The sequence below is a fragment of the Rhineura floridana genome, chromosome 2, assembly GCF_030035675.1.
Source record: "Rhineura floridana isolate rRhiFlo1 chromosome 2, rRhiFlo1.hap2, whole genome shotgun sequence".
NCBI lineage: Eukaryota > Metazoa > Chordata > Lepidosauria > Squamata > Rhineuridae > Rhineura > Rhineura floridana.
This window is the reverse complement of record NC_084481.1, coordinates 154307784-154324321: the sequence shown is the minus strand read 5'-3', so window position 1 is coordinate 154324321 and position 16538 is coordinate 154307784. Positions and strand designations below refer to the sequence as shown.

General features: G+C 40.0%; 1 protein-coding gene across 3 annotated transcripts in view; it reads left to right on the top strand.

The window, feature by feature from the left end:
• Positions 1-1709: 1709 nt before the first annotated feature.
• Positions 1710-16538, top strand: part of SYT13 (synaptotagmin 13) — a 43078-nt gene continuing 28249 nt past the window's right edge. For all 3 annotated transcript variants that reach the window (XM_061613166.1, XM_061613168.1, XM_061613167.1), the window contains exon 1: positions 1710-2069. In XM_061613166.1, coding sequence (XP_061469150.1) covers positions 1887-2069 — 183 coding nt within the window. In that variant the 5' untranslated portion in view covers positions 1710-1886. The remainder of the gene's footprint in view (positions 2070-16538) is intronic.

The window sequence follows — 16538 nt, the reverse complement described above, 5'->3', positions numbered from 1 at the left end:
AGCTGGTGCCCTCCAGAAGTTTTGGATTACGACTGGCATTATGGCCCATCATGGCTGAAGGGAAATTGTAGTCCAAAGCATTTGGAGGGCACCATCTTGGGGAAAGTGGGTATGCTGGCTACCATGTTATTGATTGATTAATATACATAGTTTAAAGCTGCCTTTTAGGAAATAGCCCAGGAAGGCAGCTTACATAAAATGATAATAAAACAATACTTTAAAAAATCATTCCAAAATAATTATAAAACAAAAGCCAATTCATAAGCCAGGCCCATTTTGAGAGAATGCCATGCCAAAGCCAATAACCTTGAAAACACTACTTAGCCTTCAGTGACCAAACATTACTATATGCTAGTCGGTGGTCTGTGAATAAGGAAACAGAGGACTCCCTGTACACTTTGTAGGCTTGCGCAGAAGAGAGAATTTGGCCAGTTGACGTGCAAAGGTGAGTAAGGGTCTACTTCTGGGAAAGAGCAGATGTAGTGACTATATCACTTCAGACTGCAAGTGGGGGTTCACATCACTCAATGCTTATAATCAATAAATTAATTGACAAACCAGTCAATCCCTGCACATATTAAAGCTAAATGTTAGGTGGAAGATTTCTAACATGCTAGTTTTCTGTGAATATGATTCACCATCTGAGTCTTGTCTTCACTCTGAAATGGTGCAGTTCAGACACAAAGTTTAGCACCTCATCGGCTGTTTGTGAAAATGAGGCTATGATGAGCATAACAAAATTCAATCAGGGCTCCAATGTAGTGTTGGAAACCTTATGCACAAGTAAGGGAGCCCTCTTCAGACTAAAATCAGTCATGGATTGGCTGGGAAGTGAACCCAGCACATGCAGCATTATCAAGGGGTAGGATTCACCCCACATATTCCCACTTGCCCCTTTTCCTATACAAATTGAATAACTGAAGGTGGTAAATTAGTTGTACAACAAAAACATATTTTGATAGTGTGTTGTGTTTCTCCATGAAAAGAAAAAGCCCTGAACAGAACACTGAGGGTTTATTGACCTCTGACCTCAACATCAAGGTAATTCCATCACAGCAATGTGCTGCATGCAGCCAATACATTAAGCAAAAACTTGATACAGTTTGCCAGAGAATGTTCATACACTTCCCCAGTTGTCTGAGTCTAGCCTGACCTGATTTGGGGAGGATGGGGATCAGGTATATATTCCTTGTTGAGTCAGCAAATTGAACCCTATAGATTCTGGCTGTTACAATATGTTCATATACATGTCACCCCTAGAACATGGTAATGTTGGGTTTGACCTGGGTCAGCTGAAGCTTTGTTAAGAATGCATGTGAAAGTTATGTCTTTTCTCCAGTTAGAAGGAGTCCATCTGTATCCAGGTCTGACACACTTAATGATTCTTATTTTTAGCAAGGATGCCATGGGGGGGGCAATCATTGCAAAGGATTTTTAAAAGCCACTTTGCAGCAACAAGCCCCTTTAAAGGGTCAGCCACAGGCTTGGATGCACCCTCTGTGAGTTGGCCAGCATGGCCCATCCCCTTCTTGCTGACGTCTGACTCTATTGCACATCAGACTTTTCCCAGTCGTGCTGGAGAATGAGCTTTAATGAAAGCTGCCTGCTTGCAGTCTTAAAGGTACTGCAGGCACTGAAACTGTGCCTTCCTCTGCTTCTTTTGCTTCCCCTGGAGCATTAAGCCAGAAATACTATCGGGAAGGATGGAGAGGTTATCTGATCATCTAGCACTGCAGGAGCAATCCACTAGTTTCTTGTGAATCACTTTACTGCTAGGCAAGATCTACTGCACTCTCCCACAGAGGCTGAGACCAGGCAAAATTCTGCAAGGAGATGAATGAGAATCATGCTGCCTGAGTAAAGTTGTGGCTTCCTAGTCTGAGACGATGGTTTTATCTGTGCCAGTGATTGCTCTGGGAGCTACCTTGGGGACTGCTACTAGCATCCTTGTCTTATGCGGTCTCACCTGCTTATGCAAATGTAAGCGACCTGGAAAAGGATCCTCAGACAAGGAACAAGATCTGGATCCAGAGAATGCCAAACCCAGTGTGCTTCAGACCGTGCAGGAGGTAAAGTACTATATTGGTTTTGCTCTACTCTTCTTCCAATGATGCAGCAGCTCTAGAAGTGCATGCTCTGAGCTGCGGTGCTCAGTGTGTGACATATTGTGATTGATAGCAACCTTCTATGTTTGTATGATGTGAGGATGACAGAAGGAGGTGGGGAGGGGAGGGGGCTCAGATGGCATGTCACATGTGTGATTACCAAAGTAACAACCAGCTTTTGTTTTATGAAAGAGAGAGATGGTAGAGATGGCAAAGATACAGGGATCCCCAAATCAGTCTGGATGGCTAAACTTAATTGATTAGCTTGCATACATTCAGAGCCTGGTCTCCAAGCGTAAAAAAATTAGGAATAATCATAATTATTCATGTTATTACAGTAATATATTATAATGCCAGTTGATCTTTCCATCTGCATGCATGTATGCACACAACCTTCTGTGCAACTATCATACTACACACACACACACAGAGAGAGAGAGAGATATTTGGTGAAATGTTAAGATAATGCATCAGCATCTGGCTTGCAATAAAAAGCTAATTATGATATATGCCATGACAACTATGGGAGACTGTTATGTGAACTTATCTTGAGTGTCTATAATCCATGTTTAGCTTCTTGAACTATCTCAGCGTTTGACTTAATACTGAGTGGAGGCAAAGTAACTATATGAACTACGACTGGGAATGAGGACAGCCCATTTGACACAATTTTGTTTTTTTTTTTTTCAATAATTTTTATTCAGATTTTCATAAAACATACAAGACAAAATCATAAAACATTCAAAGACAAAAAACAAAATCAAAAATAGTTAAACAAAAAGAAAAAAAGAAAAAAAAAAAATAAAAAATAAAGAGTAAAATATTGACTTCCCATTTGTCAAAGATCAAATCAGTTATAAGTCTATAATATATAACAATCCTGTCTCTTAAGTCATATTATAAAATCACTTTCCTCCAGTAGTTATCTTACTTAATCATCAAATCTCATAAACATTACTTTATTCTTTCCACAAAAAGTCAAAGAGAGGTTTCAATTCTTTAAGAAATATATCTATCAATTTTTTTTTCCAGATAAGCATATCGATTAATCCATCTCATTACTAATTATGATAATCTTATTGTCATAACCATAGTCAAAATAAACATTTCAATTAATCCATCACATCAGAATCTGTTAGGTTCAATAATTTCAGTAGCCATTGTTCTATTATCTCTATTAGTTCCATTTTCCATCTTCCATCTTGAGTAGTCTTGTTAAGTCCAGTAATTTCAATATCCAATCTTCCATTATCAGTATTCCATAATAATCTTGCTGTCAAAGCCATAGTCATATAGTAAGAGTCTGATGGGGATTACCTCTATCCCAAATATTTTCTTGCCATCCATTCTGAATAGGTTGCTGAAATACTGCTGTAAAATCATATCTCTGTTCTTTTTTTCAAAATACACTGGGTCATCTCTTAAAAGTTTTTCCATTGTCACATGGCTGCAGTTAATTCCATAGATTTTCTCTATATTGGGCTCCATCACATCATTCCAGTCCAGAAGATTATCCATGCCATTGATAACTTTATCTCTAGAATCTTCATTCATTTCTTCAGAGATAACATTGAGTTCCAAACAATAGATTTTATTTCTAAAGTCCATAGACTCCAAATCTTGTTCCTGTTCCACGTTGGTTCCAATCTCCGGGATCTCCTCTCTCACAGGGACCCCTATTCCAGTCTCCTGGGTCACCTCTCTCACAGGGACCCCTGTTCCAATCTCCGGGGTCTCCTCTCTCACAGGGACCCCTTCCAGGGTCACCTCTCTCACAGGGACCCTTATATCTTTAATCTCCTGCTTCATTTTACTCAATTCAATTTTCATTATCTCAATCTCATCCATTATTTTCTGAAACATAGTTATTTCCAGATTTTCAGCCACTTTCTTAATTGCCATTTTAAAAGAAAAATATAGGAAAACCACTTCTTATTTCAGCAACAATTGGGTTAATACTCCAAACTTGGTGACATCACAGTATAAACAGAGCAGACAGCCTTATCTCTCCAATAGTTAAGTAAACAAAATGCAGTTCCCAGGATCGAAACAATTAATGGCAATCGTCAAGAAACAGATTCGTCAAAATAAAATAGACCAAAAAGAGAGTAGTCTCAAAACAGTATAATATTTTTCAAAATAAAAATCTGGAATAGAAATCCCTCTTCTGTGTATATCTTTAGAATGCAAATCCAGGACAGCTTTTTGCAACAAAAACAGAGATAAGCTATTAATTAGTGCGTAGCAGAGAGAAGTTATGGCTCCCCAGTGAGATGTCAAAAACTGATCAATCTGGCAAATCTCTTTTAAACAGCAACAATTTAAGTCAAGTAAAAGAAAAATATAGAAAGAAGGGTGCTTGCCTGTTAGTGCGTTCTCTCTTAGAAGATAAGGTGAACGTTCGCTTTATCAGATAGAGCTTGCTGTTAAAAATCCGTCCCACCTTCGTCGGCTGGACCTCGTCCCATAAATTAATGAGATCTGGTCGTCCCAACAAAAATAGGCTTTGAGGTTAATCTCTTCGTTTCTCCCTACCCGGGAGAAGTTTAATCAGTCAAAAAAAAAAGAAAAAACTGACTGATATATCTGAATAAGCTTCTTTTGAGGCAGGAGCCCGTCTCAAAAGCAGGCACAGGCTAAGTCACCCTTCCCGGAAGTCCATTTGACACAATTTTGGAAGCTGGGCCTTGAAGGAAAGGGTTCAAATTCCATTCTGATCTCTGACTTGTGGAATGGGTATGGGCAAATCTTTCTCTTTTGGCCTCAGTTGCCACACTGGAAAATGGGTGTTTATGGCCTATTGCACTTATTAATGCTGTATAAGCGAATAGCAACATAAGCTACAATTACATAAGCAACATAAGCAACAATTACAGCAATATATATTTGACTAATCTGGCTGCAGTCTGAACTGGAAACTCTTCATATAAAAGCCAAAATATCATTTCAGCATGAATAATAGAGTGTCTGGATTTGCCCTCAGGTTGGAAATTGATTCCTGTTCAGAGTTATAAAGCTTTTTTTTGGTTAAAATGTTACATTATCTTGGTTGGCAAAACTGGCTGCACTTTTCGTTCTTCCTAATGACTTTTTTCATCAGCTGTCCCCTAAATAAAGAGCAAGACTATGATGATGCAAAGTGGCCACATACCAATGCAGCTAGAGCAGCAGAAAGACAAGTGTAAAAGTTTAGTCTAATTGAAAATGTGTTCATACTAAGGTCATGCCTCACATTTCCAGCAGGTCTGTGATTCTTTCTTTCCTTGTTACATTTTTAATAGGCCAAGAGTCACCCAGTGATACCCATAGCTGAGTGGGGATCTGAAAGTGGATTTGTTGTAACTATGCTGTAGCTACTACTGCACCACACTGTGCAGTCTAGTCTTACTGGTTGCAGACCTGTGTGCCGTTTCTTTGCTCTTCTTGCATGTACAAGTCTGTGCTTGGATTGCAGGGTGGTAGTGACAGAGTGAGGGAAGTACAGAGAGACGTTGGAGAACATTTTTTAAGGGGAGCACGTGCAGAAAGCCCCAGGTTCAGTCCTTGGAATCCCCAGTTAAAAAGAGATTTCCAGTGGATGGTTGGGAAAGATTTCCTTCAGAGTCCTTGGAAAGTAGCTGCCCATCAGAGTAGACAGATCTGGTCTAATGAACCAATGGCCTGATTCTGTGTAAGAGGATTTCATCTATTCCTCCCAGCTTAACTTTGTGCTAGAGTGCACAATATACACATACTTATATACACACACTTTTCATGTGTAAAGTGCTTTATAATCATAATTTCACTCATCCTCACATCACACTTTGATGCAGTTGCCCATGAGATTTCTCGGTTTTACACAGAATCAGGCAAACGCCAGAACCACTGCTTCTTCATACTGACTCCTAATCCTTCTGTTGTGCTTGAAGTTAATAATGCCAGTCTTTTGCATCTCAAAGACTAGCAGATTTTATTTCATCAGATGCATAAAATGGGATCCTCAGCTGTCAGGTATATTATACGCATGGGTATAAAGAAAAAGAAGGTAAATGACAACAGAATGCAAAAAGTACAGTTTGTGACAATACAATAAGAACATAAATTGGGGGTAGCCAATGTGGTGCCCTCCACATGTTATTGAACTACAGTTTCCATAGCCCTACCCAGCATGGCCAATAGTCAGAAATTATAGGAGATGTTACCCAACATCTAGAAGGAATCACGTTAGCTATTCCTTAAAGTTATACAAAACGACCCTGCACAGCTGTGAAGGGTCATGTAGAAACATTTAAGCTCCAACCGTATTGTTGCAAACCTTTACATTTTCCTTCTTTATACCCATATATTTAAAATACCTGGTAAACTGAGAGCCACACTTCATGTATCTGATTAAGTGGGCTGAAGTCCATGAAAGCTTATGCCATAAAACAATTAATTAGTCTTCAAGGTGCCACAAAACTCTCTGTTGTTTTTGCTGCAACAGACTAATATCTCTCTGGAAATGTCTGAATGTTTACTCAGAAGCAAGGCCACTGAATTCAGTAGACCTTATTCCCAAAGGTTGTGCATAGTCAGTTCAAGACAAAGGTTGTCATTTCACACTATCTGGCACACATGAAAGTAGTCTTGATTCACTCACAGATCCCATATTGACTCTTATTTTACTCCTTAGCCTTGTGTTTGTGTTGATAAATGTGTGGCATGAAATTTCTAGTGCGGCTATTTCACACATGCAACTCAGCACTGAATGTACAGTCACCAAAGAAAGAACATACATTTGTGAACTGGCATTGTAATTCCATGATTAAAGTGGCAGTCTGTCACAGGGGGTAGAAAATGTCCTTAGATAACTTGCTGAATAATTTTGGTTTTTTGCTTCTGCTTTCTAAAATAATCATGCTTCTCTTGCCAGGAACAAGCCTTCCTTTTCAAACGTCTGTTTTAGAAGAAGTCCATATGTGTTCAAAAATCTAAGCATCAAACTGATCTGTTTGTATGGAAAATGAACTTCATCTGTATTCATTTATATTAGCTCCTTAGCACATATATGTTACTATAGTTTTTCCATCAGTGGAAAAAGAACAATGTTTGGAACACAAATACTGAAGCTTGTCAATATCAGGAATTGTGAAAGTGTTGTAGAGGGGAAGCTAGAGGATGCTTTCATGCATAATTGTATTGTTGCCTTTCTACACTGCAAGAAATATAATGGATTGAAAAAGGATCTTAAATAACAAATGCAGCTTTTGTAGATCTAACAAATCTACTTAATAAAAATATATTTTGTATATATTTTTGTATGTTGAAATGGGCTAACTTACAATGAGAATCTTCTATTCTGAGTCAGTTGATGTTTGTTCAGCCCTAGCAACCAATCCAGTGCATTTCTTTTCCCAATGCCAGAAAAAGAAAGCAGAAGGGTTATATATATTTAAAGCCCCAGTGCTTGACAGGGCTCCTAATATTTCAAACCTTCTATACAGATCCTTTTATTTAAGATGTAGTGGTTGCATTTCCATTTGCAAAGGGGATGGGACACTCTTTTAAATCATCAGCTGCCATAGTTTGGGAAGCAGAGCTTGTAGTATTCACAGTAAACAAAAGCAGATGCAGCTGGAAAAGGGGGTAGATTGGTCCCCAGTGTATGTATGGCTGTCTTGTTGGTTGTTATGCAATGATGGATTGCCTGGTGGAGTGTCTGGCTTTTGGCAAGAAATAATAGCAACAACAGTAGCTTATGTTTGTCTTGTGGTCTCCACTTTAAAATGACCCCACTCTTATTTGCATGATACAAAATAATATACTACAACACAAATTGAAAATTGAAAATTGTTTATTGTTCATAGCCATTGGCCGCCACAATACATAAAAATAAGTACCCGAAATAAACATATAACAACAAAGAACATGATATGTATAGATAACATGCATTTAAAAACTTAAAAACAATTAATATTAATTAAGCTTAAAAAAATTCAAACCTTCAGCCTGAAATCATTTACAAAATTTGCAATATCAAAATTAGGATAATTGTTTTTGTGTTCTCGCTCTAATTTTGCCCGCTGCTAGGGCAAATTTAGCTACTTGGAGGGTTATGTACAGGTCCAAGCCAGCTAAAAGTGTGCAAATTTGCTCCATGATAGAATTAAAAGAATTGGGTGAAGAAATTTGAGCCTTGGGGCGGTATACAGTGAACAGTTTAATAAATAATGGGCAATGTCCTCAGTTTCCCCTGACTTACAAATACATAATCTTTGATGAATTGGAGTGTTTACGTATCTTTCTTCCAAAAGGGCCGAGGGCATTGTTTGAAAACGGAGAGCAGTAAACGATTTTCTTAAAGTTCTAGAAGTTAAATAAACAAAATAATGTTCCATGCCAAAGTCTGTTTTAAACAAAGGGTACCAAAGGGAAAAGGCCGAATGAGTGACAGCATACAGATCCCATCTTTTGGAGTAGAGATGTATTCTTTCTCTAAGAAGGGACTTCGCTCGTTGAGATGGGTTAGATGGCAACATATCTATACTTATCCCATAGAATGCGAGTATTGACTTGGTCTGTTTGAACCAAGAAGATGAGGATGGATTTTGTAATTGCTCAAGTAGACATTTCTTGGGAAGTCACAATTCACTCATACCGGCCAACTTAAGCCAGTACAGTGCCAGAGCGGAGTGCACCGCTGATTGTAATGAGTGCAGTCCACTTTCCATCCTCATTAGGGGTATTGGAGTGCCTTGGGGAACCTCCAAAACAGATCTTAAAAAGGAATTTTGAAGGCACTCTAAGGAGGGGGAGTATGCGTATCCCCAAATCTCGGCTCCATAGAGAAGTTGGGGGAGCAACCAGGCTCCCGCCTTTGATGTTATAAAAACGAAGCAACGAGTGAGTAGAAAGAGAGGACTTCAATTTGGTTGCTGAACAATGGGGTTTCCATGTGAGATTAGCACTAAATCTCATACCCAAATATCTGATACTGCGTTGTTGTTCTATCGGTTTAGCATTTAAATTCCAAGTGTGAGTTTTCCTCTTCCTACCAAAGACCATCACCTTTGTTTTGTCATAATTAGTCAGTAAGTGTTCCTTGGCACTTTCAATTTCAATTTATACTACAACACAATCATACAGAAATGGCACTGACTTGTGCTGTGGCTAAAACCGTTCTGGTCATCTCTGGTCAAAAAGGATATTATAACATGGAAAAGGTTCAGAAAAGGGCAACCAAAATGATCATGGAGCAACTCCCTTATGAAAAAAGGTTGCAGCATTTGGGGCTTTTTATTTTAGAGAAAAGGCGAGAATTATGCATGGCATGGAAAAAGTGGTTAGAGAAAAACTTTTCTCCCTCTCTTATAACACTTACTTATTCTACTTGGCAAGAATACACAGGCATTGTTAGAGCCAATGACGTATCAGTGGGTGTGCTTAGTACACGAATCAGCTTGTAGCTTAATAGTTTAAATTATGGACAGAAGCACTGTTCCTCAGAACAGGCCAGCCTGGTTGGTGCTATGCTTCTACCAGCTCTATTGACAAATGGTTGCACATTGTTGTACAAGGAAGGATTTTCCAGCAACTGAAGGGCTGTGAGTATTGTATGTGGTTGACTGCAGGATTTATTTCAGACATTATTGAATAAACTCTTTGACTTTCAACCATTTGGTGTGCTTTTGGAATCCTAAAAGAACCTTTGCCCTTCAGCAAGACACACATATATCATCCCCTTCCTCTCCAGCTTAAAACAATCAGGAAGGCACTTTTTAAAAAAACACAAAAGCCCTATTTTCTCAAATGTTTTATGTTTTTAACAATAGCAATCAGAAATTGCCCCACCTTGATGTAGTCCAAGGCAGACCCCCCCCCCAAAAAAAACAACAGCATACAAGTCTGCCACGGTCAGACAGCAGCTCTCTTCAATAGACTATTATTGTTTATTCCCATTACTAATTCTGAGATGCTCTCAACTTGTGAGCCATGCAACAGAGGCAGGATGGTTATAAACCACAATACTATGTTGTTCTTCTGGCTTGCAATGCCAGAAGAATCAGGAGTATCCCCCAGTAGACATACAGATTGGTAATCAAATGCCTTGACTCCAATGAAAACGTCCTCCTGGGCACTTTCCCCATGTATTATTAACAAGGCAGAAAGAAACTAATGAAAATCATTAATTACTGTTAAGCTGGTGTTCTCATTCTCTCAGTTTAAGCTTGAAAAAGAACTGCCTAGCAGTTAGAGGGCTAAAATACTTTTCACCATAGCATGATTGTAAAAAATACATTAGTACAAAAGAAGCACCCTGCTGGATCAAACCAAAGGCCCATTTAGTCCAGCATGCCGTTCTCACAGAGGCCACCCATATCCCCAGGGGAAGTCCGCAAGCAGGAGGTTAGCACAACAGCGCTCTTCATCTCCTCATTCTCAGCAACTGGGCTACTGTTCACATTTCCAGAATTGTCACCTTGAATGCTTTGAAAACATGGGAACAAATTGATTAGACTTTTGTATGTTTTTAATTATATGTGTGCTTTTATCTGGAAGCCGCCGTGAGTTCCAGTTTTGGGAAAAGGGCGGGGTAAAAATAATGATAATAAATACATAAATAAATTAGAGGCAGTAGACGTTCCTCCTCTGAAATAGGGTCATTTTGTGTGTGTCAGGTTTAGTCAAGGGTTGTCAGGGTTTCAGGTAGTCTCCCACTGAAGATGCAGCCTTCTTTCTAACCATTCTCTATGCTGTGTCTCTTGTGGAGGAAAATTGCCAAATGAGCCAGCCCTCAATACATTGACATGCACATACACAACCTACTTGGCACAAAACAAGAAGCTGTTTTCTGTAGCTGTTGAATATGGCATAAGGAATGCTAAATATTGTCTATACATCAATGACAGTAATTGTATTTAAGTCTCACAACAGTTTTTAAATAAATATTTTGATTCCTTTTAACAGCTGAGTCATTTTCGTTGCAGAGAACTGTGTCACATTTAGAAAAGTGCAAAATCAGTGGTTAGCTAATTTCCAATCCAGACATTAGACCAAGAAGTATGGAGCAAGTCCTTTTGTATAGGAATTCACAAAGATTGAATTCCTCAAGCATCCCTAAATGTACATAACTTGAAACCAAACTCACCCTGGTTTAGTCAGATGTAAAATCTTCTCTTAAGCATCAAGCACAGGACACACATTATTCCAATTTGCAGCTAAAGGGTAGCTTTGAGAAACACTGATTCGCTGGTCCTTGTGATAATCACAAAGCTATATTCCAACCTCTCCTCTGCTGTTTTTTCCAGCTTTTTTAAAAAAGGCACTGAACAAACATTGAATGGAATAAACTTGCGAAGCACGTTATATTTTAAAATATAAATTGTAAGCTTCAGGAGGATTCAGAGGTAGGGATGGAATATTATGAAAATCTCAAAATCTGTACAGATTTTTTCTAATTCCCATCTTGATCTTTGACAAGAAATAAGGTTTTGTTTGTTTTTGTTTTTAAAGGTTCAGCTAAAAATACAAACAATTCTTGCATATTAACACAGGATTTTATACACCATCATACATACACATATATACTGCAGGTTTCCAAAAGTAACCAGCACATAAACAGATACATACAATAATGCATATAAAGATATGTAAAGTATAAGTATAAAATAGTTATTTGTTAATACTTATAATTATGCTGCAAAAATAGTGCCACATGAGGCTTGACCATTTTATATGTATTAAATATATAATATACGTAATTTTCCATGTAATTAGACAGTCTTTTTTTAAAAAAAAATAACCGACAATGTACAAGCAGCTCAGACATAACTGGGTGCTTGATGCAAGAGGTGATCCAATGTGGGCAAAGCTTCACAGGGTAGGAAATGCCAAATTCCATGTATAGATCCATTTAAAAAAGATTCCTCCTCAGCCCCTATTCAGAGGTACATACAGTGGTGGCCGGTGGTTCCATGTCAGTGGGGCAGTGGAATCCGCTCTGGGGTTTAATCCCAACTTTCAAACACCTGAAGCACCTTGGACCACTCCTTGAAGTTGGGACTAAAACCTGGAGTGGATTCCACTGCTCTACTGACATGGAGCCACCAGTATTATTATGGATGTGCATTTTTTTTTTTGACAAGGCACGAAACTGAAGGAAAGCAGCCTGCCTCAGAGATATTCAGACCACTTCTGATCTAAGGTTACTCAGCTCCAAGGCAGTCTGAGGTGGAGCAGGCTGTTCTGGGGCTTCAGAATCACTTTGAAACCTCAGGAGAGTGTTTTTACTCTGTGTGTTTGTGTGTGTGTGTGTGTGTGTGTGTGTGCACTGTTTGATACATTTTGTACCTCCCCCAAGCTATCCATAAATGGAAAACTCCAGGCAGGGGGCAGGCAGAGTAAAGGGATGGCATTCCATGACTGATAGTACCAGCTTCTAACCAAACAATTACTTTACCACAGGGCTCTCCTTGTTCTTCCAGTCAGCGGCGGCTGTTTCCTATTGGGGCTAATGGGGCAGAAGGTAGGGCGCAACAGTAGGTGGAGCCAGAGGCAACAATAGCAGAGCCGCCTAATTCTTGTTTTGCCTCCCTCCTCCTCCTCCTCCCTCCTGAGTTTTAAAAGGGGAAGAAGCTGACAGGCAGTGCCCCCCTCCCCACCCCTGGACTGGTTGTAAGCAAGAAGGCAGGCAGGCAGGTGGGCTGACTGATGTTGGGGGGGCAGTGCCCCATTTGCTCTGATGGACCAGCCTCTGCTGCTTCCAATCAGAGTGCTTTTGAGAGGGATGTAGGCAGATATATATTCAAAGTTATTTCAGTGATTTCTCGGCCTTTTCCTAATTGTCTGTCTACAGTGGTAGCAGCACTTAAAGGGTTTATGGAGTTGACGGTTGTGTTTGTTTCTGTGACTCTAATGCCTCCTGTTCGCTTCTTATGCCAGAGCAATCCTTTCCTAAAATCTGAACCCCTTTGCATCTTGGTTTCCCCCCCCCCTTTATTTTGTCTGCCTTGAGTCTGTCTTGTTTTTAGTTATTAGCTTAAACTAAACTTTAAGTATGTTAGTACAAAAAAGTCATTTCCCTTTGCCCCCAGCCCAGCCCAGTAGCATTTGATTTCAGTACTATTTGTAGAGTACACAGATAAGCATATATTCTGTCCATCTAGAACATAAGAGTCTTGTTGGATCAGAGCAAAGGCCCATGTAGTCCAGCATCCTGTTCTCACAGTTGCTAACCGGAAGCGTATGGCAAGCCTGTAAACAGCACTTTCCCCACTTGTGATTCCCACCAACTGGTATTCAGAGGTGTGCTTCCTCTGATCCTGGAGGTAATATATAGACTGGGTGAGTAGGTACCTCCTCATTCTACCACCTAGTCTAATCCATTTTTCTGAGAAAAAAGACTCACCTTGGCTGATGGTAGAGCCAACACGGCCAAAGTGACTAGTCTCATATCTGAGGTGAAGGGCCCAGTCATACTGAGGCTCCAAGCCGAAGTGGGCTCCTATCCAAGTGAACTTAACAGGTTCCAAAGCAATTGTTCCCGTTTGTCATTTGAAGAGCAAAAGTGGAAGGAGGAGGTGGGTTCACTTCACAGCAGAAAACTAAATGCACATATTGTTTTTGTTTCAAGCTTAAACTGTAGATATGTTAGTAAAAATGACTAAGTAACTTGTCCCACACTGAGGGCAAGAATATCCAGTGGCGAGCCAAATCATGCACCTTACATCTAGGATTTGACATTTTAATTTGTTGAAAGTAAAACTAGTTGTCAGTTGATTCTGATTCGGTGAGCCAATTTCATATATATATATGAACAGATACAAAATAAATAACATTTATTTTGAAATAAACTTCAAACTTCATAAAGTGTCAGCATCTGGGCACGCGTGGGTACGTTCTCAAGACTTACTGAATTTCTCATAATCAGTTTTTAAAAGATCAGCTTATGTTGCCTTCCTAATATGTACAAAATGTGAATAAACTCATCTTTAGTGTGTGTGTGTATGTGTGTGTGTGTTTGTGAAACTTCTGTATATGAAATACAGGGTGAATGCATATGATGACCAATCACAAGAAATAAATATATTGCATGCTGGCTTTTTCCTATCATGTTACTGCAGTGTAGTTTTCATGGGTGTTTTTGTTACAGTAGGGCCCCACTCATACGGCAGGTTATGTTCCGGACCCCCGCCGTAAAGCGAAAACCGCTGTAAAGTGGAACCCATTGAATAGAATGGTGCGCGATGCCCAAAAACCGCCGTAAAAGCAGAACAAGAGCCGTATGAGTGGGGCTTTAGTCTAATTGCGTCTAATTGAGACTGCTGTATTAGCGAATCGCTGTAAAGCAAAGCGCTGTAAAGCGGGGCCCTACTATATGTGCCTTCAAGTCGATTATGACTTATGGCGACCCTATGAATCAGCGACCTCCAATAGCATCTGTTACAAGCAACTGGGGTATCTGCCCAAATGGTTTCTAATCCATGTAACAGAGAGTATGGATGGACGAATGTCAGTGTTAGTTTCTCTAGTTTCGCTTTTATCTAATCTTAAGTTTAGTTTGCCCTGTTTCTACATCAGATTGCTTTTTTAAAAGTTTGCATGTGAACCTAGTAAACTAGGGTTACTGCTGGTATACCGTCCACCCTGTTGCCCAGCAACTTCTCTGACTGAGCTGGTGGAGGTCATCTCGGCTGTGGCACTGGAGGAGCACAGAACTATAGTCCTGGGTGATTTCAATGTCCATGCTGAGGCTGCCTCTAGTGTTCCGGCTCGGGACTTCATGGCCTCCATGATGACCATGGGGCTGTCTCAACTTGTTACTGGCCCAACACATGGGGCAGGGCACACCCTCAACTTGGTTTTTGCTCCAGATGGAGGAATGGATGGTCTGGAGGTAGCGGGGGTGGATGTCACCCCATTGTCATGGTCAGATCACTTCCTGGTGAAGTTTAGACTTATGGCTCCCTGCAGGGGTGGTGGACAGATTAAGATGGTCCACCCCTGGAGTCTGTTGATGGTTCTTGCGTGACACAGCATACGTTACTTTGGAGTTAAGTTGAGCAAGAAACTTCCCAGATGCATTAGATCAGGTTAAGAGTCTTTATTAAGACATTAGGGCCAACAGGCTTAAGAGTAAATACATGTAGAGTTTCTTCAGTCACCCCCCCCTTTCTGGTACATCTCTCTCCAAAGGTAAACACAGAAGACAACCTCTCAGTTAAGAGGCAAAATACAGAAGACACAACTTACAGACTCTGTTAGAACTTTCCCAGTTGCTATCTCACGTTACCATGACAACCACTGGCCTTGGATGTCTGCTCTCTCTCAGGCCAGGAGATAACAGTTACTTCTCCAAACTTGCAGGCTTTATGGAAAACAACTAGAGACAGTAATGCCTATGGGTCAACAGCCCAACATATTCCCCTTTTTCCAGCAAGACTGCAAAACTTTCCATTGCATCTATAACTTTTCTATTTCAGCAATACATTTCTACAATACAAAGGTAATACATTTCAATACATTGCATCATACAGATCCAAATTACATCTCAGTACATTGCAGTACATTTCAGAACATCTCTGTACATTTAGCTAGAACTTTATTCAATCAAATTTCGGCTGAACACAAGTCAAATACAGTGTCTCAGGATCCATTTCAACTTGTTTATGCATACCTGGGCTGGTAATTACCCCCACAGTAAATCTTTCAGGCGGTTTCCCTATGTTTGATCTTGTAGAACGTCTTAAAGGCACTAGGGCTTCTGCTCTCTCTGCCCCCCCCATTTGTGCTTGTGCTTGGCACAGCGTGCCCAGGATCCTCCATTTCCTCAGCCTTACGTTTCTTCGATCTTCGTTTTTCACAAATGAGTTTATTTAATGTATCCCTAAGTGGAATTTGTGTGCCTTCCACTTTTATGTCAAGATCTGGTTTAAATGTTTGCGCTTGTGTTTGTGCTTGTGTGTCACTTGACCCTGTGAGAATGACTGTTTGCCTTTGATCCCAAGGCTTTTCTGCAACTTTAATGCTTCTGCTCAGGATTAATTGCTGTGTTTCTGGACACCAAACTCTGAAATATGCATTCTCTTGTGCTCTAGGTGCACGTTTGCCACGTCTCTTACCCTGTGGCTTGTTAATTCGGCTGCGATGCACTCTTTCAGGCATCAGCCTGACTGCATTACATGAATACTGTGGCTGTGTGCTTTTAACAGCTGTCTTCTTACAGCTCTGACCATCATTCTCTTTCCGCCCCATTAAACTCAAGGCATCAGCACACTTTACACCCATGGACATTCTAAACTGCCCTTGTGTCATGAATCCCTGACAGACAACTTTGCCTCTTCTTTGCACAAAACATTTCCCTCTGTCAAACATCACACAATACCCAGAATTCACCAGTTTTCTTACCGACAACATGTTATGAGACATTTCTGGTACAAACAAACAATCTGACATTATTCCAAGTTTATCAAATCT